The 23,060-nt window shown below is 44.6% G+C and overlaps 1 protein-coding gene across 1 annotated transcript in view; it reads left to right on the forward strand.

Annotated features, from left to right (window-relative positions):
• COL26A1 (collagen type XXVI alpha 1 chain) overlaps positions 1-23,060 on the forward strand; it is a gene marked incomplete at its 5' end in the record, with an annotated part of 176,611 nt that overhangs the window by 67,665 nt on the left and 85,886 nt on the right. The window contains one exon of the mRNA XM_082645850.1: positions 7,732-7,835. Coding sequence (XP_082501976.1) covers positions 7,732-7,835 — 104 coding nt within the window. The remainder of the gene's footprint in view (positions 1-7,731; positions 7,836-23,060) is intronic.

The raw sequence follows: 23,060 nt of genomic DNA on the forward strand, positions 1-23,060 counted from the left end.
CTTGAACAGGCACTTCACAAGAGGAGATATCTAATTGGCAAGCATGAAAAGGGGTTCAACTTTAGTCAGTAGGAATTGCAAGTTAAAACCATAATAAAAAGAGTACTGCATACACCCTAGAATGACTAAAATGAAAATGATTGACAGTATCAAATGTTGGCGAGGTTATAGAGCAACTGGAACTCATACACTGCTGCTGGGCATGTGAACTTGGTTCATCCAGATAGGTTTGGGACAAGTGTTTGTAGCATCTACTAAAGTTAAACATATAATCATCCTATGGCCCATCAATTTTATTTCTAGGTATATACCCTAGAGAAGTGAAAAAGTGTCCATGAAGACTTGTACGAAAACACTCATAGCGTCTTTATTCATCAAAGCTCAAAACTGGTAATAATCCAAATGTCCATGAACAGGAGAATAGACACATTGTGGTATATATGCATAATGGAATATTATTTAGCAATAAAAAGAAACAAAGGAGTGCTACACTTAACAGCATAGATGAACCTCACAGACATGATGGGTGAGTGAAAGAAGGCAGACACAAATGAGTGCATGCTGTAAGATTCCATTTATATAAAATTCCAGAACAGGCAAAACTGGTATCTGGCGAGAGAAGTCAGAAGAATGGTTATGTCTGGGGGCTGGGTAATCAATTTGGAAGGGGCACAAAAGGACTTTGGAGCAATGGGAATGTTGGTGTAAACATATTGAATAGGTAAGAGTTCATTGAGCTAAACACTAGATTTATCTACAGATCTTCCTCGACTTAACAATGGGGTTACATTTGCAATAAACCCATTGCAAGTCGAAAATGCATTAAATACACCTACTGAACATTGTAGCTTAGCCTAGCCTGCCTTAAACATGCTGAGAACACTTCCATTAGCCTAGAGTTGGGCAAACTCATCTAATACAAACCCTGTTTAATAGTAAAGTGTTGGCCATCTCATGTAATTTATTGAATACTGTACTAAAAGTGAATAACAGAATGGAAGGGTACCCACCGTTATCATACACAGCTGAAGGCACGTTGGGCCTGAAGAATGTTTGAAGCATTGAACTAAGATTAATTGCTGGATGATGGGGATGCTACAGCAACAAGGTCATCAATCTCTCTCTCTTCTGATAAGGCTGGAGAATAGCTGGGAGAAGGCACTGGGGCATCGGCACTTGTTGATGGTTTAGCAGGCATAGTGTTCTTTGGGGAGATATCAAGTTTGGACTGTCCGGTTTGTTTCTTCTTTCCATTTTATATTTCTCTAGAGCAAGCAAGAACATCCTGTATCTGCCTGTCAGCTCTTGCTAATGTCTCATAATTGACGTCCATTTCTTCTAACATCCTTACACCCACTGCTGATAGCAGCAAACGTCTCTGCCAGTTTCTTTACTGTGAACTTTCCTGGTGCCTCAGGCATAACTTCTTCCTCTTTCCTTCCTTCTTTCTTCCTCCAGTTCGATCAGCTCCTCAGTGGAAAGTTCTTCAGCTTCAATACCAACAATCTCATGAACATCCTCTTCATCAATGTCCAATTCTAGCTGTTTCCCAAGCACTAATGTCTTGGGACTATTTCATCCACAGCAGAATCTTAGTTAAAGCCTTTGAACGTGTTCACGCATGTCTTTAAAACTTTCTTCTAAATGCTGTTCATGCATTGCCATGTGACTCCTTCCCATGAGGCAGCGATGGTCTGGGTAGCATTTTGAATGCTAAAAGCTTTCCAAAACTCTCAGAGTGTTCGGCCAGATCCCATCTCTTCAACAGCCTGCACAGACAGTTGGTGTAAAGAGTGTGCTTTGAACGTAGCTGTGGTGCTTTGGTCCATGGGTTGAATGAGTGCAGTTGTGTCCGGTGGCAACTGCACAACCTTGACATCAGGATGCATGTCGCTGGTATGCTGTGGATGCCCTGGAGTGTTGTCTAAGATCAGCAGACTCTTGAATGGGATGTTGTTTTGTCTTCAATATTCTCCTGTCTGAGGGATAAAACACTTCAAAAGCCAGGCTTCAAACAATGCTTATGTCATCCAGGCTTTCTTGTGATGGTGATAACAAACGGGAAATGAATGCTCACTCACATATTTGAATACTCTAGGGATCTCCGAGTGGTAGGTTAGGAAAAACTTTAATTCGAACCCTGCAACATTTCTACCCCAAAGCAGCCTTACACAATGTTCGAATGCCTTGAATCCTGGCATTGTCTTGGACTCTTGATGAATGTATGTATGCTCTGGCATACACTTCCAGAACAAGCTCATTTCATTGACATTCAATATTTGTTCTGGCAAATATTTCTCATCCACAATTATCCTCTGCAGCTCTTCCTTAAAAACTTTGGCACCTTCAATATTGGCACTTGCTGCCTCACCACTGACTTTCACATTATGAAAACTATGCTGCCTTTTGAAGCATTGGAACCGGCCATAACTTGGTATAAACATTTGCGTTATTTGTAGAATCATCGACACACTTTTTTAGTGTATGGAAAGACTTCTTGCCTTAGCCTGGCTGGTCAGTAGGCTATGAACTTCTGTACCTGGTCTTCCATCCACGTGACAAGTTTTTTTTTTCTTTTTTTCTTATTTATTTATTTATTTGGCTGCACGTTGCAGCTTGCGGGATCTTAGTCCCCCCACAAGGGACTGAACCCGCGCCCTCAGCAGTGAAAGCACAGAGTCCTAATCACTGGACCACCAGGAAATTCCCAGACAATTTTTTTTTCCATGTCATCCGTCAGCCCAGCCCTTTTCTTCATGATGACAGTGAATTTAACCAATGCTGATGATTTCACTGCATCACTCATTTGCTTCTTATCCTTTAAGATGGTCAAGATCATCGATTGCCAAAGTCCTAACTCACCTGTGACGGCTGTTCCTGGCTTACCGCCTTCATGCTGGGTAGTTATCTTGAGTTTCATCTCAAGAGTAATTGCCCTCCTCTTCTTCTTCTCACCAGAAGCAGGAGACACAGATGGGCATTTTGTAGATACGATGGGACGGGAAAACGTGAAACACAGTATCGAAAAAAAATGCTGGCAACACAGTACCCTGTTGAGTATTGGTTGTTTACGCTTGTGATCGCAGGGCTGACTGGGAGCTTCCCATCATCACCAGAGAGTACCATACCCCATATGGCTAGCCTGGGGAAAAGATCAAAATTCAAAATTCCAAGTATGGTCTCTACTGAATGCGTATCACTTTCGCACCATCGTGAAATCCAAAAAATTGTAAGTCAAACCATCATAAGTTGGGGACCATCTGTGTTTTACTGCATGTAAATTATATTTTAATTTAAAAAGAGAAAACAAATCCATTACAATGTGAGGCGTGAACTCAGCGCTTTCCTCCCTGGCACTGACCACCACGCATGGCCACATATTCATATGTGTGATACAGGATTAGTGCCACCAGCTCTGGCAGAGTGGAGCTCGTGCTGCCTCCTTCATTCTTGTATTCCCAGTGCCCGGCACATGGCAGGCACCCCACACGTAAAACCAAGCTGTGTACAGGGTGTTGGGGGTACTGAGGAGGGAGCCTGTCAGCTCTGGCTGGGGCTGGGGGTGCTTCACAGAGAAGGGGATGTGGAGTCACAACCTGAAGGCTCTTGGGGATTTTTCTCAGCAGAGTAAAGAAGGAGGGTGAGTGGGCAGAGGAGCCTGCATGTATGTGCAAAGGCCCAGAGGCAGGAAGAGCTGCTTGTTTGTGCTGTGGTGGGAGGAGTGGAGGGGAGAAAGGTAGGCAGGGCCTTATTTGCTGACCTAAAGAGTGTGGGCAGTCACAAAAGCGGATCTTCATTTTAGAAAGATCAGTGAGTTTGCAGACTGGAGCCCAGGGGAAGGGCTGGGAGTTCTTCATGGAGGGTGAAACGATGGGGACAGCCCATGAACACTTGCACCTGCCCTGGGCATTCAGGGGAGATCTGAGGGTCTGAGCCCTGGCCTGCTGGGCTGGGGAAGCAGCGCCACCTACTGGCTCGCCCTGCTCCTGGACTTCGCAGGCCACCAGGATGCTTCTGGTCCCGCAGTGGGACAGGCCAGCCCGTGGCCCTCAGAAGGAGGGGGCAGAAAGAGACCTTCTCTGGGGTATGAGCTCTCCCTCTGGTTCAGGGGCCTGAGATCAGTCCCTTGTGCAGATGCAGGGAGGAACAATGTTCCCCTGTACTGAACGAACACAAATTAGTATTGCTAGGTTCTGCTAATTCTGCCTGGGTTTGGAACCAAGTTCCACCATCTTCTAGCAGTGTGACCTTGATAAAGTTACTGAAGCTCTCGGTGCCTCGGTTTCCTCATCTGTAAATTAGGAATAGTAATAGCATCCACCTGTCAGGGTTGTTATGAGTCAGCAAACGTAAAGCACTCAGAACTGTGCCTGATATGTGGTAAGTATGCAAAGCTCTTACTATAGCTATTATTATTTTATCACCATCATCCCTCAGGGCACGAAGTGAGGAGTGCCTGGCGCCTTTGGAGGGCTCATGGGCTGCAGGCCGAGGGGCAGCCTATGGCACAGGGGGCCTGAGGGCAGCTGTGGCAGCTGGAGAAGGGCTGGGCCCCGTGGCTAAACAGCTCAGACTCTCTCCTGACCACAGTGGGGACAGGTGAAAGGTGCTGGCCAGGAAGAAAGGGGTCAGATCTGTGTTTCGCAAGCCCAGCAGCTACACATCCCTTTCCGCTCTCACACGTGCTCTCCCAGGGAGCCTCATAGCCAGCATCCCAGTCCTCAGCGTGCAGACCCGGAAACGGGCTCAGGGAGGTTAAGGAACGTGTGCAGTTCACATGGTGAATCAGGGGCAGGGCCCTAAACTCTCAGCTTATGACCCCACAGCCCGGGGCTCCATCTCCTCCATGGTGCAGTGGTTATGGGAGGGATTCCATAGCTTTTCTGGTCCCTCTCAGCCAGAGCAACAATCTTCTTTCAAGAATTAGTTTTAAAACTGATGTTTTAAATTGAAATTAAAGCGTCTTCCCTTTCCCAGCTGGGCCAGTTCCTGGCTGGGAAATTTGCAGCAGGAAGAGGGTGTGAGCGTGTGTGTGTGTGTGCGTGTGAGCATGTGAGTGTACATGTGAGTGAGAAATCGTGTGAGTGTGTGTTTGTCATACAGACAGTCTATTTGGACTCCTTGGACCCAGTCTCGCCTACCCACTTATGTCCCACCAGGCTCCTTCTATAACTAGTGGTGACAATGACTGGTCCTCTGCCACCCTCCCACCCCCTCCACAGTGGCCTATGCCAGCTGCTTCCTGCCGTGGATCTGAGAGTCCAAAGGCCTGCATTTGCTCTTGGGCACTTCTCCGTGCAGACCTCTGTCTCCTCACTTGAAAGTTCCAGCCCCTGGCTGTGCACTGCCAGCCCCTGGCCCGCCCCCACCCCGCCCCCCGCCTTCCCACTTAGAGCTCCAGAGGGGAAGCTGGTTTGCCGGAATGTTTACGAAACATGAGTGAGAGGATTTTTTTTTTTTGAAAGAAAAATTAGTGTAGCAGGATTCTTCAGATTTAGTGCAGTATTTCTGAAATTCAAAACCTGACTTATGTATTTTCCTGTCAACAGTGCATCTCAAAACGTCACGCCTGCTGCCACCAATTAATTCATAATTTTCCCATTCACGATTAAGTTGCTTGGTGTCAGCAGATGCAAATTCTGTGAAGTCATGCAGTTTTGCTTTCAAGAGGAAGTTGTGCAGACTTTATCAAGCAGCCAAGTTATAATGATGCGTGTAAATCGAACAATAAAGCCGAATTTTTGCCCCTCATGAAAATCAGTCATATGTTTTTGTGTTTGTGTGTGTGTGTTCACTGAGGTGTAAGTGATAGATAACATTGAATTAGTTTCATGTGTGCAACATAGTGATTCGATATTTGTGTATGTTGTGAAATGATCACCACAAATAAGTCTAGTTAACATCTGTCACCACAAGTAGTTATAAAAATATTTTTTCTTGTAATGAGAACTTTTAAGATCTACTCTCAGCGATTTTCAAATATGCAATACAGTATTATTAACTATAGTTGTCATGCTGTACATTACATCCCATGACTTATTATAACTGGAAGTTTGTGCCTTTTGATCAGCTTCACCCATTTTGCACTGCTCCCTATCCACCGTCCCCCAGCTTCTGGCAACCACCAGTCTGTTCTCTGTATCTATGAGCTTGGTTTGGTTTCATTTTTTTGTTTTTAGAGTCCACCTATAAGGGAGATCATACAGTATTTGTCCAAGGTCTTTCCATGTTGTCAAAAATGGCAAGATTTCATTCTTTTTTATGCTGAATAATATTCTAGTGTGTGTGTGTGTGTGTGTGTGCATGTGCCACATTTTCTTTATCCACTCACCCATTGATGGATACTTTGGTTGCTTCCATATCTTGGCTATTGCAAATAATGCTGCAGTGCACATGGGGGTTCAGATATCTTTTTGAGTTAGTGTTTTCATTTCCTTTGGATAAACACCCAGAAGTGGATGTTACGGTAGTTCTATTTCTAACTTTTTTAGCAACTACCGTACTGTTTTCCGTGGTTTCCAATTTACATTCCCATCAACAGTGCATGAAGGTTCCCTTTTCTCCATATCCTCACCAACACTTATTTCTTGTCTTTTTGATAATAGCCATTCTAACAGGCGTTAGGTGATATCTCAGTGTGGTTTGGTCATATACTTTATATTCACTATTCTTGGAGTTTTACAAAATAGTATCAAACTTATTTTCAAGAAAAATTTCAAAATTGAGTGAAAATTTACCATGGAATCCCACAGCAGTTTGCAGGAGCATTTCGTTGCTGCAAGGGCCCCACTACTGAATTGCAAGTATTCACTGGAGTGTCTCTCTCTCATCTATCAGGCTGGGATTTTCTCAAGGATGGGACTCCATTTTGTTAATCTGTGACCACAGTATTGCCTGTAGTTGATGCTCAATAAATATTCATTGGGGACTTCCCTGGCAGTCCAGTGGTTAAGACTCCATGCTTCTACCACAGGGGGCAGGGGTTCAGTCCCTGGTTGGGGAACTAAAGTCCCACATGCCACGGGGTGCAGCCAAAAAAAATACATATATATATTCATTGGATGAATCAACCAAAAGAAATAATGATTGCGAAAAAGGTTGGAGTTAAGTGACTTGTGGGTGGTTGGAAGTTGTACAGGTTCTAATGGTATTTTTCTTTTCCTTATTCATTATCTTGGGCTGCCTTAACAAAATATCATGGACCAGATGGCTGCAACACAGAAATTTATTTTCTCAGCCAGCCACCTCTCTGTGTCCTCACATGGCCTTTGTTCAGTGTGTACATGTACACAGAGAGAGATCTCTGTCTGTCCTCCTCTTCTTAAAGGGCCACCAATCTTATTGGATTATGGGCCCACCCCTCTGACCTCATTTAACCTAATTACCTCTTCAGAGCCTTATGCTTAAGTACAGTCACATTGTGGGGGTTAGGGCTTCAACATATGATTTCTGGGAGACACAATTCAGTCCGTAGCAGTCATTTCCCCACCCTAGGGGGCCACCCTTGGAGATTTGTGGGAAGGCAGAGCTGGAAGGGACTTTACAATGCACCCGACACAGAGAGGGGTGGTCACTCACCCAGGGCCGCATAGCCTGTGAGCACAGAGCTAGGATGATGGGCTCTACTGCCTGGGGGGCTCCCAGAGCCCTAGGCTGGGTGGTTTCAGCAGGAGTGGGATCTGGGGTGGGCGGGTAGGTGCTCACACTGTCCTGACTCTGCCCTTGTGTTAGTTACAGGACTCTGATCAGACCCACGTACAGAGTGTCCTACCGCACAGTGACGGCGCTGGAGTGGAGGTGCTGCCCTGGCTTTACCGGAAGCAACTGTGATGAGGGTGAGTCTGCCGGGGGCAGGGGGCAAGAGGAGGGGTGCCGGCCGGGCCAAGCTTCAGAGTCTATGGATGCTCCTCCCTCCCCTGCCCTCCTTCTGTGAGCAGCTCTCCTTTCTTCCACATTCCTTCCTTCTTTTTCCTAAGCATCTCTGAACCAAATGCTCGGGACTGGCCAAACTGGGGAGAGCCCGGCATCCTGCGTGTGGGCACAGAGGTGGGGTCCCGTGTGCACTGCTTGGGCCAGGCATGAAGGAGAATCGTAAGCCCTGGCCTGAGGAGGAGAGTCAGTGTACAGCCTATTTCTTCTGCTCTTGCTCTGACTTACCCCAGAGCCGGGGCAGGCAGAGCTGGATATCTGGGCTCTGAGCAAATGCAGATGAGGAGCCAGGAGCCTTGAAGCCATGCCGGTTGTAGAATAAGGCAGATGGACCTGGTGGGCGGCAGCAGCAGGAAGGCCTCACCCTGCTGCCCTGACCCTGTTGCTGGGCAGGTGCCCAGAGGGAGGAGGGGAGGTCGGGACCCAGAGCCGGAGCCTTCCTTCTGAGCCCCGGAGCCAGGCTCACTCTGGCTCTGGAGCTTGATGGGCCCAGAGAGCAGCGCTCAGGTGGGATTCAGAGACAGCGACAGAGCCCATCCCTGCCGCACTCACATCCAGGGACAGTGGGTCCTGCCTGACAAACAGGTTTGCAGCCCACCTGGTTTTCCAGAAGAGCTGGGCAGTCCCAAGGCTCAAGGGTCAGTTTTGAATTTGGAAACAGTAGTTCTCCTCAACCTCTACTTTCTGACAAAATGATCCTCTCTCATCTTTTTTTATTACATAACTTACTGATTTTAGTTATATGTATATTTAAAATATAAGTACTCTATATGTGTATACTTTTATTGTAAACTGCCTAAAAGTCTTTGGATTACAAATAATAGCCTAAGAACAGGAAGAGCAGTAATAACAATGATGATGATGCTTCAGTGAGCCTGTGGCCCAAAGCTGAGCTGAAGGAAGGGGTTGGGACGTGGAAGCATCCAGTGGTACCTCCTTTACTGGTTTGTGAGCCTGATTCTGGGAAGGGAGGTGGACAGCCTCAGGGGCTGGCCCATACTTGGGGGGCACAGGACTGCCTTTCTTTGGGGAGAAACAGAAGGGACCCCAGGTGTGAGGGGCTGAGGGGAGGCCTGGCTCCCCCAGGTGAAGGCGTGGGTGGCAGGACTTTGTGCTTTTTGTGTTGAGTGACCACAGCTCACACTGGGTCCCTTGTTGAGGTCGGAGGCCCTCAGAACCAGGATTTGGACCATGGTTGTGGGAGAGAACTCTGGCCCCTCCAACAGAGTAGAGCAGACCTGTCCTCTGGATTCTGCGAGGGGCTGGGGAGACAGGGCTTTCAAGGGCAGTGACTGATTTACCCTTAAGTAACTGACTCAGCGCTTTTCAGTGACCAATAAAATAAATACCGTTGGCTCCACCCGATGAAGTACTGGCTTGCCATAAAACCTTAACTTTAGAAGCCCTCCCTAATCCTTAGGAAGGCTCCTGGGTCCTTCTTTCAGCTCCGGAGCCTCCGAGGGCCCCCACCACCACCGCCACCTCGTCATGGCCTCAGCCAACTATAATCATATGTCTTCACATCGGCCTACCCCCGCCCCTCACCATCTTGCAGGGCTGTCCAGTTCCTCTAGGGGTAACTAAGCCCCACCCGAATGGGCCCCCTTCCTTCCTCTCTTGGAAACACTGCAGTCAGTGCTGGAGCATATATGTTTTTCATCTCTCTTCATATTCTCTTCATTAGAGGAATGAATGAACCACGAGATGAAGTGTAGTAAGTCTCAAAATGTGTAAGTCATAATTCTCACACAAGTGGCTTGTGAGCGTGCGTTGTGTTGAACTCATGGATTGTGGAACCAGCAACATGGCAAAGCTGATTCAAAAGAGATTAGAGAAACTGATAAATATGCAGATGGGGGTCCCCAAGACCATGCTTAGGTTGCTTCCCTGAACCAGAGCTCTTAGTGGGACTCAGTCGTGTATACATGCTGGCTTCCTGCATGGCTGAGCTGTTTCTAGCCCCTCTGGTGGTTGAGCTGGCACAAGGGATGCCCCCAGAAATCACAATGTTGGCATAGACTATCTGGCCTAAGGCTCCCAGACCCTCTTATCAGATAGGACATTTCAAGAGCTTAGAGATACCTCCCAGGAGTCAAGTGCAAAGACTAGACCTCTCTTTGGGTTAGGTTTACTGGTGTGTGTGTGTGTGTGTATGTGTGTGTGTGTGTGTATACACATATATATGTATATACACATATATAATGCATATATTTCACACATATGAAAATATAGGAACTATGATATATTTTGAATATATATGAAATAAGAACCTGAAATAAAATCACTACATTAGATCCTACAGGACAATAAAAACAAAACCTTTGGGCTTATCCTTTCTACTGAGCAGAAATCATTTACATATCCCCAGTTTTGTACAAGTTAGCATCCAGCTTTGCAGAACCTGGGCTGTAATACACAGTGAATGGCAAGTAAACGAGGTGAACTTCCCCCAGGATGTCCCATGGCCCTTGGGTGGGCTCCTTAGAGAATGCTGTAGCGTGACACTGAAAGGTTAGGCCATCACCTTTTTGCCCATGTCCATGTTTTGGGTAATTCTTGCAGACCGAATGGATGAAGCACAGCGTTTGGCGAGCAGCAGACCTGGCATATGTGGGGGGCAATCCTCGTCCTCAGGGAGGTTCTGCCCATCTGGACAGAAGTAGGTTCAAGCAGGGCTGGGGACCCATCCTTCCTGGGAGAGGAGATGTAACTGTGAGTCAAATGCCCCCAAAGGTGCCCGCCCTTGAGAGCTTGGCACCTCACCTCCAGAAGAAATCTCTGACCTGGTAGACCACAGGGATATGGATTATCAATGCACCCACCAGAAACGTCTGGGCGTCCTGAGCTAATTATTAAGAGGTGTCGGTACCACTCCAGACACTGTCAGCCTCAGAGTCTCTGCCAGCCCCTCCCTGGTGGAGGAACCTTCCAGATGCGCCCACTTCGATGAGGGATGCGTGTTCATCTTAGGGCATGGGATGAGGCTTGCCTCTTTCAGGGAGTATCAGGGTTGAGCAGCCCCTTCCCAGCTCTGAGCACGAGGGTCCTGGGAACCCTGCAGGGCTGAGGAATTCCTGGGAGCGTGAGGCCCTGGGCTGAGGTCGGGACTGGCTCCTGTAAGCCCTGGTAAAGACTCTGCATTCCCAAACATGAAACAGTAATGACAGAAGACAAAATCAAGGCGGTGTCCGTGACTTCAGACACATTCCTGAGATGGTTGTGGAGGGGTCTGGACCATGAACTCCCACTCGGTTCCCAGTCCAGCCTCTCTGGAAATCCAACAGGTCAGAGGTGCCCTCCTCTGTGGTTTTGCTTTGGTTCAGATGAGATTCCCCAGGAGATGCATCTTTCTCTGCTGTGTCTGGCTTTCCTTCCAAGTTGTCAGGTCTCTGGTCTTATGACTTGGGGCTGGGACTGCCTTGGGGTAGGTGGCTCTTGCCTCCCAGGTGGCCTGTCTCTGGGCCTGCTTCCCCCCTGATGGGTCTCCCCCTCCCTTTCCTCCCTGGACACCCCAGGAGTGCTGGCCCGAGGCTTGGGGATACTTTCCTCCATAGATAAGTCTATATACAGTTGATCCTAACTATTTGAGGATTCCATATTTGTGAATTTGGCCTACTTGCTGAAATTTATTTGTTACCCCCCCCCAATCAATGACCACTTTTGTGGTCATTCACAGCTATGTGCAGAGTGACAGAAAATTTGAGTCGCCTAACACGTGTGTTACCAGCTGAGGTTGAACAAGGTGACCCTCTGCTTCCTCGTTCCAGTTCTCACGCAAACAAGTGTCCTTTTCATGGTCTGTTTAGTGCCGTGTTTTTCGCATTTTTGTGCCCCCCCGCTTTTTTTGTGACAATTCCCTTGTCCAAAATGTCCCCAAGCATAGTGCTGTCCAGTGTTCTTAAGTGCAAAAAGACTATGATGCGCCTTCCTGAGAAAATACATGCGTTAAGTAAGCTTTGTTCGGCATGAGTTATAGTGCTGTTGGCTGTGAGTTCAACGTTAGTGAATCTACAATATATGTTCAATAAGATGTCTTTAGATAAAAGCCCACATAAAACAAGGTTATGTATTGATTAGCTGATAAAAAGGTTGTGACCAGACACTCACAGGAACCAAATCCTGTATTTCCCCCATGAGTGATGGTTCAGTATTCACTAATTCAGAGTTCTGGGGACTTTATGAAATGTTAACTACCATGAATAAGGAGAATCAACTGTATCTATGGATCTATAACATCTATCTAAAAATATTTTTTTCTTATTACAAAAGCAAGTACGTGTTCCGTGTAGAAAAAGTGAAAACATCCAGAATTATACCTCTTAAGGTAACCTCCAGTCTCACTTTGATGAAAAGCCTCCAGACCTTTTTCTGTGCTTACACGTCTGTTGTACTCTACATGCTGTTTGATAACTTTCTTTTACACATAAATTATCATGAACATCTCTCCTTGTCAATAGGTTGCTTTCTCTCGTATCATTTTCAGTGGTGTGGAGTTTGGGTATACACTTTATTAACTATCCCCCACTAGAAGATATTTAAGTCGTTTGCATTTTAAAAATTGCTGTAAACATCTTTTTTTTTTAACTGAGGTAAAATTTACATATACAGAGTACACCAGTTCTAAGTGTACAATTTGATGAGTTTTGATAAATGCATACATGTTTCCATCACCTCCCAGAAAGTTCCCCCACTTAGCAACCTCTGTTCTAATTTCTATCATCATAGATCAGTTTTACCTATTCTTGAACTTCATGTAAATGGAACCATACAGTATATACTCTTTTGTGTATAGTTTCTTTCACTTAGCATAATGTTTTTGAGATTTATTCATGTTGTTACATGTGTATCAGTAGTTTATTTTTGTTACTAAGTATTGTTCCATTGTATAAATAACCACAATTTTATTCACCCATTCTCCTGTGGATAGATGTTTGAGATATTTCTAGTTTTAGCCTTTAAGAATAAAGCTTCTGTGAACATATGTATGTTTTTACTTCCTTTGGGTAAATCCCTAGGAGTGGAATTGCTCGGTTGTGGTGTATGGTTAACTTTATAAGAAAGAGCCAAACTGTTTTCTAACGTGGTTTTACCATGTTACACTCCTGTTAGCAAAGTATGTTCTAATTGCTCCATATCCTTGTCAACATTTGGTGTTGTCAGCCTTTAATTTTAGCCATTCTAGTGGGTATGAAATGCTTTCTCATTGTGATTTTAATTTGCTCTTCCCTGTTGACTTATGATGTTGAGCATCTTTTTGTATGCCTAACTGATGTGCTTACTAGCCATTTGTATATATTCTTTTGTGAAGTGTCTTTTCAAGACTTTTGCCTGTTTTTAACTGAGTTGTTTAATTTTAATAAGAAACAGCCAAGTTGTTTTCCAAAGAGATGTTAACATTCTATACTCTCACAAGCAAAGTGTTCCAATTGTTCCACATTCTTGCTAAGATTTGATGTTATTAGTCTTTTTAAATTTAGCTGTTCCAGTAAGAATGGAATGGTATGTAATTGTAATTTCTTCTTTTTTAAGACTGTTTTGACCACTCTAGTTCTTTTGCATTTCCATAAAAATTTTACAATCCTTTTATCAATGTCTACGGAAAAAAAGTCTATTGGAATTGGGATTAGGATTGTGATGAATTTGCAGACCAGTTTGGGGAGAATGGAGGTCTTAATAGTGAATCTTCTGATTCATGATCATGGTATAGCTCTCCATTCATATAAGCCTTTAATTTTTCTCAGCAATTTTTGTAGTTTTCACAGTGGAGGGCTTGCTTGTCTTTTATTACATGTATTTCTAAGTATTTCATATTTTTAGTGCTTCTAAAAAATGGGATTGCTTTAAAATTTTTCATATTATAATCATTTTGCTGTTACTATATAGAAATATATTTGATTTTTGAATATTGATCTTGTGTCTGAAAACCATGCTAAATCCATTTATTAGTTCTAGCAGCTTATTTATTGATTTGTTTGGATTTTCTAAATAAACTATCATGTCTTCTGTGAACAAAAACATTTTTGCTTTTTCCTTTCAAATATTTTGCCTTTTATTTCTTTTTCTTGCCTTATTGGACTGGCTAGAACTTCTAGTAAAATGTTTAATAGAAGTGGTGAGAATAGATATACTTGCTTTGTTCCTTATCATAGGGGAGAAGTTCTCAATATTTCACAATTAATTATTAAGTATGTGATTAGCAGCAGATTTTTTTTTTTTTTTTTTTTTTTTTTTTTGCGGTACGTGGGCCTCTCACTGTTGTGGCCTCTCCCGTTGTGGAGCACAGGCTCCAGATGCGCAGGCTCAGCAGCCATGGCTCACAGGCCCAGATTTTTTATATATGCCATTTATTAGATGAGGACAGTCACTTCTAAGTTTGTTGAGAGTATTTGTCAGGAATAGGTGCTGAATCTTATCAAACGCTTTTTCTGCATCTATATTGAGATGATTATATTTTTATCCTTCATTATGCCAATGTGGCACATTGCATTGATTTGGAATACTAAACTAACTTTTTGTTCCCGGGAATAACCTTATTATTACTGGGATAAACTTCTTTTAGATACATTATTCTTTTTTATATTTCCGTATTTGTTATTTATCTGTAGTTTTCCTTCCTTCTAGTGTCTCTAATTATGAGGACTTAGCTGTTCTCATAAAAAGACTTGGGCATTTTTCCTCCTCTATTTTCTGAAAACTTTTTTTTTTTTTTTAAAGATCATATTGCTTTTTCCTTAAGAGTTTAATTGAACTTTGAGTTCACAGTGAAACCATCTGGACCTGTAGTTTTCTTTGTGGGGAAGTTTTTTGTTTTTTTTTTTTTTTTTGCGGTACGCGGGCCTCTCACCGTTGTGGCCTCTCCTGCCATGGAGCACAGGCTCCGGATGCACAGGCTCAGCAGCCATGGCTTACGGGCCCAGCCAGTCCACGGCATGTGGGATCCTCCCGGACCGGGGCATGAACCCGTGTCCCCTGCATCGGCAGGCGGATTCTCAACCACTGCGCCACCAGGGAAGCCCCTGTGGGGAAGTTTTTGATAACAAATTCATTCTCTTTCATCTATATAGGGCCACACATGTTTTCTATTTCTTATTTTAATAATTATTTACACATTTTAAATTAACTTTATTGAAGTGTAATTTGCATACAACTCATTACGTGTATTTAATTTACACACACCAGAAGTATACAGTTCAGTAAGTTATGACCCCATGAATGAATAATTTTCTACATAATTCTCTTTTCTCTGGTATTCCTCTCACCAAATTTGCCTCAGCCTCCCTGTACTCTGATTTCTCACGCTTCAATTCAGAGAGATTGCCATGTTCTACATAGTGTCACCCTCATGTGCTCCAGTGCAGAAAGTGCTTCCAGGAATGACCTTGTTTGTTTTCCTTCTCTCAGGACTCACTGCTCATATTGTTCAATGTCTGTGAACATTTGTTTCATAAATTTCATCCCATTTTCTAGTTGTTTATGGTGGGAGGGCAAATTCAGTATGACTCAGTCTATCATGACCGGAAGCAGAAGTTACATATTTTCCTTTATTGGGTTTCTAGTTATACTTCTCTGTATCATGTATTAGTACTCCTTCTAAGGATTAAAATCTGTATCCTTAATTTATCATAGTAAACTTAGAGTAAATATGGGATTATTCCATGTAAAATGAAAGAAAATTTTAACAGTACAGTTTTAACCGTTCGTTTATCTACCCCACCATCCTTTGTGCTATTGTTGTCATATGCTTTATTATTTAGTTATTTGTTTGTTTTAAAGATTTATTTATTTATTTATTTATTTAGGGGGACATTGGGTCTTCGTTGCTGTGCATGGGCTTTCTCAGTTGCAGTGATCAGGGGCTACTCTTCGTTGCAGTCCCCAGGCTTCTTATTGGGTGGTTTCCCTTGTTGCAGAGCATGGGCTCTAAGCACACGGGCTTCAGTAGTTGCAGCATGTGGGCTCAGTAGTTGCGGCATGCAGGCTCTAGGGCACATGGGCTTCAGTAGTTTAGCTGCTCCACAGCATGTGCGATCTTCCCAGACCAGGGCTTGAACCCATATCCCCTTCATTGGCAGGCAGATTCTTAACCACTGTGCCACCAGGGAAGTCCTTCATATGCTTTAAATATGAATATGTTATAAACTTTACAATTCAATATTATACTTTTTTGCATTAAACAGATTACTATTTAAGAAGTGAAGAGAAGGAAAAGTAGTCTTCTCTGTACTCCATAGTTATCATTTCCAGTGATCTTTATTTCTTCCTGGAACTCTGAGCCTTCATCCAGAATCCTTTTTCCTCAACCCCAAGAAGTTCTTTCAGCATTGCTTGTAGTACAGATCTGCTTGTAGTGAATTCTCTCAAATTAAAAAAAAATTTTAGTAACTATTTTGCCTTAATATTTATCTATCTATCCATCTATCATCTATCTATATTATATATATATATCATAAAATACACATAACAAAATTCACCATTTCAGCCATTTTAAAGTGTATAATTCAGTGTCATTAAATACATTCACAATGTTTTGCAACCATCATGCTATCTAGTTCCAGAATTTTTTATCACCCCAAAGGGAAACCCTACACCCATTAAACAGTTATTTCTCATTCTCTCCTTCCCTTGGCCCTTGGCAACCACAAATCTGATTTCTGTCTCTATTGATTTGCCTATTCTGGATATTTCACGTAAATGGAATCATATAATATGTGGCCTTTGTGTCTGGCTTCTTTTACTTAACATAATGTGGGGGTTTTTTGTTTTTACTTTTGGCTGCGTTGGGTCTTTGTTGTGGTGCACAGGCTTCTCATAGTCATGGTTTCTCTTGTTGCGGAGCATGGGCTCTAGGCGCGTGGGTTTCCATAGTTGTGGCACGCAGGGTCAGTAGTTGTGGCACGTGGGCTCAGTAGTTGTGGCTCGCAGGCTCTAGAGTGCAGGCTCAGTAGTTGTGGTGCATGGGCTTAGTTGCTCTGTGGCATGTGGGATCTTCCTGGGCTAGGGATCGAACCCATGTCCCCTGCATTGGCAAGCAGATCCTTAACCACTGTGCCACCAGGGAAGCCCTTGACATAATGTTTGAAGCTTCATCCAAGTTGTGGCATATATCTGAATAATGAATAGTATTCCATTATATGGATGCACTACTTTTGTTTATTCATTCATCAGTTGATGGACATTTAGGTTGTTTCCACCTTTTGGCTATTGTGATTAGTGCTGCTATGCACATTCATGTACAGTTTTTTGTTTGAACACCTGTTTTTGATTCTTTTTGGTATATACTTAGGATTGGGATTTCTGAGTCATTTTGTAATTTTCTGTTTAACTTACTGAGAGACTGCAAAACTGTTTTCATAGTGGCTGCACCATTTCACATTTCCGCCAGCAATGTACAAGGGCTCCAGTTTCTACACATTATCTACAGTACTTCATTTTCCATTAATTTAAAAATATTTTTATTGAGTTTATAATTGTGGATTGATTTTTTTTTTCTTTCAGTTATTTTAAAGTTTGGTCATTCTATTGTCTTTTTGCATCCATTATTTCAGGTGAGAATCTGCTGTCATCATATTGTTTCCACACTAAGATTGTTTCCTTTTCTCCTCTGGTTGTTTTAAGATTTTTTTTTATCCTTGCCTTTCAGCAGTTTGACTATGATGTTACCAAGTGGGATTTTAGAAATCCTGCTTGGGGTTGTTTGAGCATCTTGGATCTATAAGTCAATGTTTTTGACCAAATTAGGAAAATTTTGTCCATTATTTCTTCAAATATATTTTTCTGCCCTATTCTCTCCACTCCTCTTGAGATTCCATTTGCATACATGTTAGATTGCTTGATACTGTCATTGAGGATCTTTTTTCCCCTCTGTTCTTCAGATTGGATAATTTCTGTTGATCTGTCTTCAAGTTCATTGACTATTTCTTCTGACTTTTACAATCTTCTTTTAAGGCATCCAGTGAAATTTTCATTTCAGATATTATTCTTTTCAGTTCTAGAATTTCTGTGGGTGTGTGTATGTGTGGTTTTTTGTTTTGTTTATATTTCCCTGATAAGATTTCTGCGTATAATTTATTTTTTATCCAAGAATGTATATGTAATAGCTGCTTTTAGGTCCTTGTCTTCTATTTCTAACATCTGGGCCATCTTATGGTTTGTTTGTATTGATACTTTTCTCTCGACTTGGGTTACATTTCCCCCTTTCTTCCTCCCTTCCTCCCTTCCTCCCTTCCTTCCTCTTTCTCTCTTTCCCTCTTTCTTCCTTCCCACCTACCTTCCATGTTAACAACTTTTGCTTGTATACTGGACCCTTTGAATGATATTTTGTAGAGATTCTAGTTTCTTGGGAGAGTGTTGATTTTTGTTGTAGCAAGCAGTTAAATCACTATACATTTGTGAAGGCTTGGTTTTTATACTTTATTGGGGTGGATATGTAAATCTCTTAGACCTGGGATATAGCTTTTTCACCTAAGGCATAGCCTTTCTCTAGTTTGAAAGGCAAGCTTAGTTAGGTGTTAACTAAACCCCTTAACTTGGAGAGACTCAAGCTCTAAATCACCTTCCTTTTATTGGGTAGCAGCTGATACATCAGCTCAGCTTTTGTAGCCTTCCCACTGTTGTTTTCTGCTGAGCTCATTGGAATCTCCGCTACACATGCACAGTTCAGGGATCAGCCAAGGATTTCTGGGTAGTTTGTACACAGAGTTTGAGGCTCTCTGCTCTATGTTGTTCCTCCCTAATTAGATTTCTTCCCCCAGTTTCCAGGTCCTCTGGCAGCCTTAAGACTAAACAACTGCAGTTTTTGATTTGAGTTTTGGCCACCCTGCACTGCTTGAATTGGGGTGTGCCCTTGGGGGAAAAGCCATGTAATGTAGAATTCACTCAGTGCTATTCCCTTTTTGCAAGGGTTGAATTCCCACCAGTTTCTGCTGGCTTTTTGTTGCTCTCTAGTGCCTTCAAATAGTTGTTTAAAATTTTTTATCTAGAGTTTGTTATTTTTATCTAAAGTGGAATTAGTCTGACACAAGCTACTCTATCCTTACTGGCACTGGAACTTTGCGACCATCTTTTTAGTTAAATTTTTGTCCATACCTTTAATGATTTCCTTAGGATAAATTCCTAAGCAGAATTATTGGGTCAAGGAGCATACACACCACATCAAGGTTTTTGAATCATACTGCCAAATTAGCCCCTAGAAAGGTTGCTGATTACACTGCTGTGGACAGATTGAGAAATTCTAGAGGATAATTTCCATTGTGGTACCTGACACAGTGCCTGGCACTTAGGGTCTGTAAAGGCTGTTGACTGACTCTGAATCTGGAACATGATTTTTGCCAGTGCTGATCAAAGGAGTCAGCATTAAGCATGGGATACAGTACTGTTACTTCATCACTAGAACTAATTTTAAAAGTGTTCCTTAAGTCACATTCCACCAGTAGATGTCCCTCCAGTGAGTGCAACTGGCTGGCAGCAGAAGTGACACCAACACCTTTACCAACATCATATAATCACGTCAGTATTCCTCACCTCTGAAATGGTATTTCATACTTTCAAAAGGGCTTTCAGTCACGTTATTCTGTATTTCCACAGTATAGATGCTGCTCTATACTGTCTGTGTCCTCCCTCCCAAGATTCATATGTTGAAAGCTGTTCCTCAAAATATAGGTATATTAGGGGCCTTTGGGAGGTAAGTAGGTCATGAGGGTGGAGCCCTTATGAATGGGATTAGTGACCTTGTAAAAGAGACCCAAGAGGGCTCCCTCACCCCTTCTGCCATGTGAAGACACATGAAGAAGACAGACACCTGTGAACCAGGAACTTGGCCAAGTTCATCCAGCTGAGAAGTGGCTGATGCAGAATTGGAACCTGGGTCTCTTGCTCCTGATTAAATGATCCTTACTCTTAGTTACCTGTGACCTTTAAGGTCTTGGGAAATCCCACTCAAATTTGCCCCAGCACAAAGGACAGATCAGCTGGACTCTCAGCTGGCTCCTTCATGCAGTACCTGATGTGGCCTGGTTCCTGGTGTTTTAAAGGTCAGATCTCATGTTGCTTTGGTGTCGTGGAGGAGCTTTGCCTCAAATTCATCAGGAGATGATAAGTTTCATTCAACTAGGGGATGTTTCCTCTGTGTGTGTGTGTGTGTGTGTGTCTGTGTGTGTGTGTGTCTGTGTGTGTGTGTGTGAGCTGGAGTCCTGGCCAGGACAGGAAATGAATCCTCTGGGCCGCCATATGGACAAGGGCAGGCCTGGGGCGAGGTGGCTCAGCCAGTGCATCCAAGCACTGAACTGATTGATTTGAGTCCAAGATGATGCTGACATTTCACCCCTGGCTCGAGCTCTGTATATGAGTGTGTTTGTGTTTTGAATGGCTGAGGGTTCAAAGCCAGAAGGAGTCCTCTTGGGAGGAGGCTGTAGCCTCCTGGCCAATCTGCAGAGCTCAGCATTTTAGGGAAATGATGTTCAGTGAATCTGATGTTGTTTCCGAGACTTGCTACCATGGCTGCCATTAAAGGGTGGGACAAGCCAGTAGAACCATATATTCAAATTAGCCTGGAGGTTCCAGGCACTGTGCAAGATGCTTGGGTCACATTGATGAAAAGGAGACCTCAGGAGCTCCCAGATGGGGTTTGTGTATGTGTTGCTGGGTGCTGGGGATAGAAGGTGAGCAGATAATCTGGTCCAAAAAAGGCTTTGATAAAGACTTGTTAGAGGTGTTGTGGGACCCACCTGAGGTCGGGATTGGGGCAGGGGCTATCTTCCTCCAGCTCAAGACCTTACCCTCTGGGTCCAACTCAGCTCACTTTCTCAGGTCTGCACTCCTCTGGGTATCCCTTAGCTCCTGTAGGTTCCGTCTTTCTCACTCACTGGTTTCTTGCCGTCAACACATAAAGCATCTCCCATCTTCACGAAAACAATCTTATTGAATCTGCATCACCCTTTACCCACCACCCCATCTCGGGCTTCCTTTCTTGGCCAAGCTTCTTGGAAGAATTGCCTTCCCTGCCTTCCCCGACTTGGCTTCCTTGCTTCCAGGGTCTTCTGCAGCCTGCAAGGTAAAACCTCTGCTCCACTTACCACTCAGAGGGTCTTTTCACTGAGTGACCAGTCACTGGCCAGGAGCTGGAATGCAATACATTTCTTGAATGAATCAATGATTACAAAGGCCATTTTTATGGGTGTGAGATATGAGGTTCAGATGGTAGATGGACGATTCTCCCCATTGTAGAGAGGAGTAACTGAGGCTTAGAGAAATGTTGATATTATTTGTGTGAGGCCCTGCTGGAGCCCATGGGGGAGCTGGAGACTGAGTGATGGGAAGAAGAAAGTACCATCACCACTGCCCACTCTCTGGCTGGCTGAGCTGGGAGGACCACTAGGGCGCTGACCATTCAACCGCTTATAACACCTGCCTCTTTCCTGGCATCTTTGGTAGACTTCCGGCCCTGACCTGATGTGGAGAATGAGCTGAGGGTCTGCTCCATTCAGCATCTGCTCTTGCTCTCCGCTTCAACAGACAGTGTGGCCTCACTGATGAGATTCCGGGCCCTTTGATACTCCATCCCAGCCTGAAGTGGTTCCAGCCATCGAGATGGGTTTTGTTGTCAGGCAAGCATCTTTCAGCACCTCCCGTCATGCTGTGTGGGGCTGTAAATACCCACAGATGTCACCTGCCTTTTCTTTTTCTGGAAAGCGCTTGCACAGGGGCTAGCCCAGGTTGCTGGCGCATTGCTCAACTGCTGGGCTGTCTGCACATCCAGAAGGCTCTCAGCCCTCCCCGAGGCTGCTGCTTCTGCATCCACAGGCATTTCACAGGGCATGGCAGGGGCCACAGTGATGCCAAGGGAGATGATTGCTAAGCTCATGAATTTTCTGAGACTCTCCTGTCCAGGGTTACACGACCTCCAGGGGAACCTAGACATTTCCCGTTGGCCACAGGGATCCGGCGTCTCTCCGGGGCAGAGGCTCCAGGTGTAAGACAAGGCTCTCCTGTCACTCCCTCTGATGTGCTGAACACAGGGAGGGAGATGGGGGCCTCTGCTGAGGTGAGCAGAGCCTGAGACAGTCAGGCTCTCTTGCTCTAATCAACCACCTCTTTGAGAGGTGAGTATCAGCCAGTCCAGAGACTGGGGGCTGGACCACATAGACCTGGTATGGGGTGAGATGCCAGGGAGCTGTGCATGGGTGAGAAGGAGGGGCCAGGAAAAGGGCAGCAGATGTGTGTTCTGCCCGCTGAGTGGCTGGGCCAAGGCAGACTTTGTGGGGGAAACTGGGTCCCACAATTACCATCTGAGGCTCCAGGGAGAACATGTTCATCCCCTAAGTGACCTGCTAGATGCCAGCGGGCTTCTTTCCAGAACGCTCAGGAAGGGAGTGGACGACTCTCTAGAACACAGCCTGCATGCTGGCAGGGAGAAGTTGGGCTGGGGTGGCGTGGTATTAGGAAAGTAGGGGAAAACATAAAGAGAGGAGTAGTTACACTAACTCAGCAGTTCAAGGAGTTGGTTTTCTTCCTCTGCCTCCTGCTTCTCGTTAGGATCCTCTTTGGGGCCAAGTCCACACGCTGGGACTCAAGGTCACACACTTTGGCTTTGGGTGGCTGCAGTAGTTGCCAGGGCCAATGCATTGGAGAGGACTGGGTTGGCCAGCTGCAGGGAAGCATTTCCAGAACCTTCCAAATGGGGCTGGGGTCCCAGGCAGTGAGCACATCACACCCACGCTGTGGCCGGGAAAGGGGAAGGGCCTTGGCCAATGGTCATTAGCCATAAGCTTATATGTGCGATGCTGTCCAGGCTGGGCAGAGCCCAGCTGGACTCTGGCTGGAAGAGGCTGTTGGTCCACCCCAGCCCCACCCTCAGGGTCTAGGGGTGACTGTTTGGGGCCTGCCTGTGCTTTGGCAGAAGCCTTGGCCTGTTATGGTGGATGGTGCTCTCTGGGCCCCACCCAGGGAGCACCTTCGACCCGATAACTCCATCTTCTAAGTATTTCTGCTTCTCCTCCTGGGACCTCCAGGACTGCAGTGTCATCAACAGCTCCCCATACTCTTACTGGGAACCTCCATATCTCGACCCCAGGTGACACATGGGAGGGTGAGGGGAGGTCTGGACCCATCATGACAGTCCTAGAACTGGGGTATAC

Source organism: Mesoplodon mirus, assembly GCF_964341445.2.
Source record: "Mesoplodon mirus genome assembly, chromosome: 15".
NCBI lineage: Eukaryota > Metazoa > Chordata > Mammalia > Artiodactyla > Ziphiidae > Mesoplodon > Mesoplodon mirus.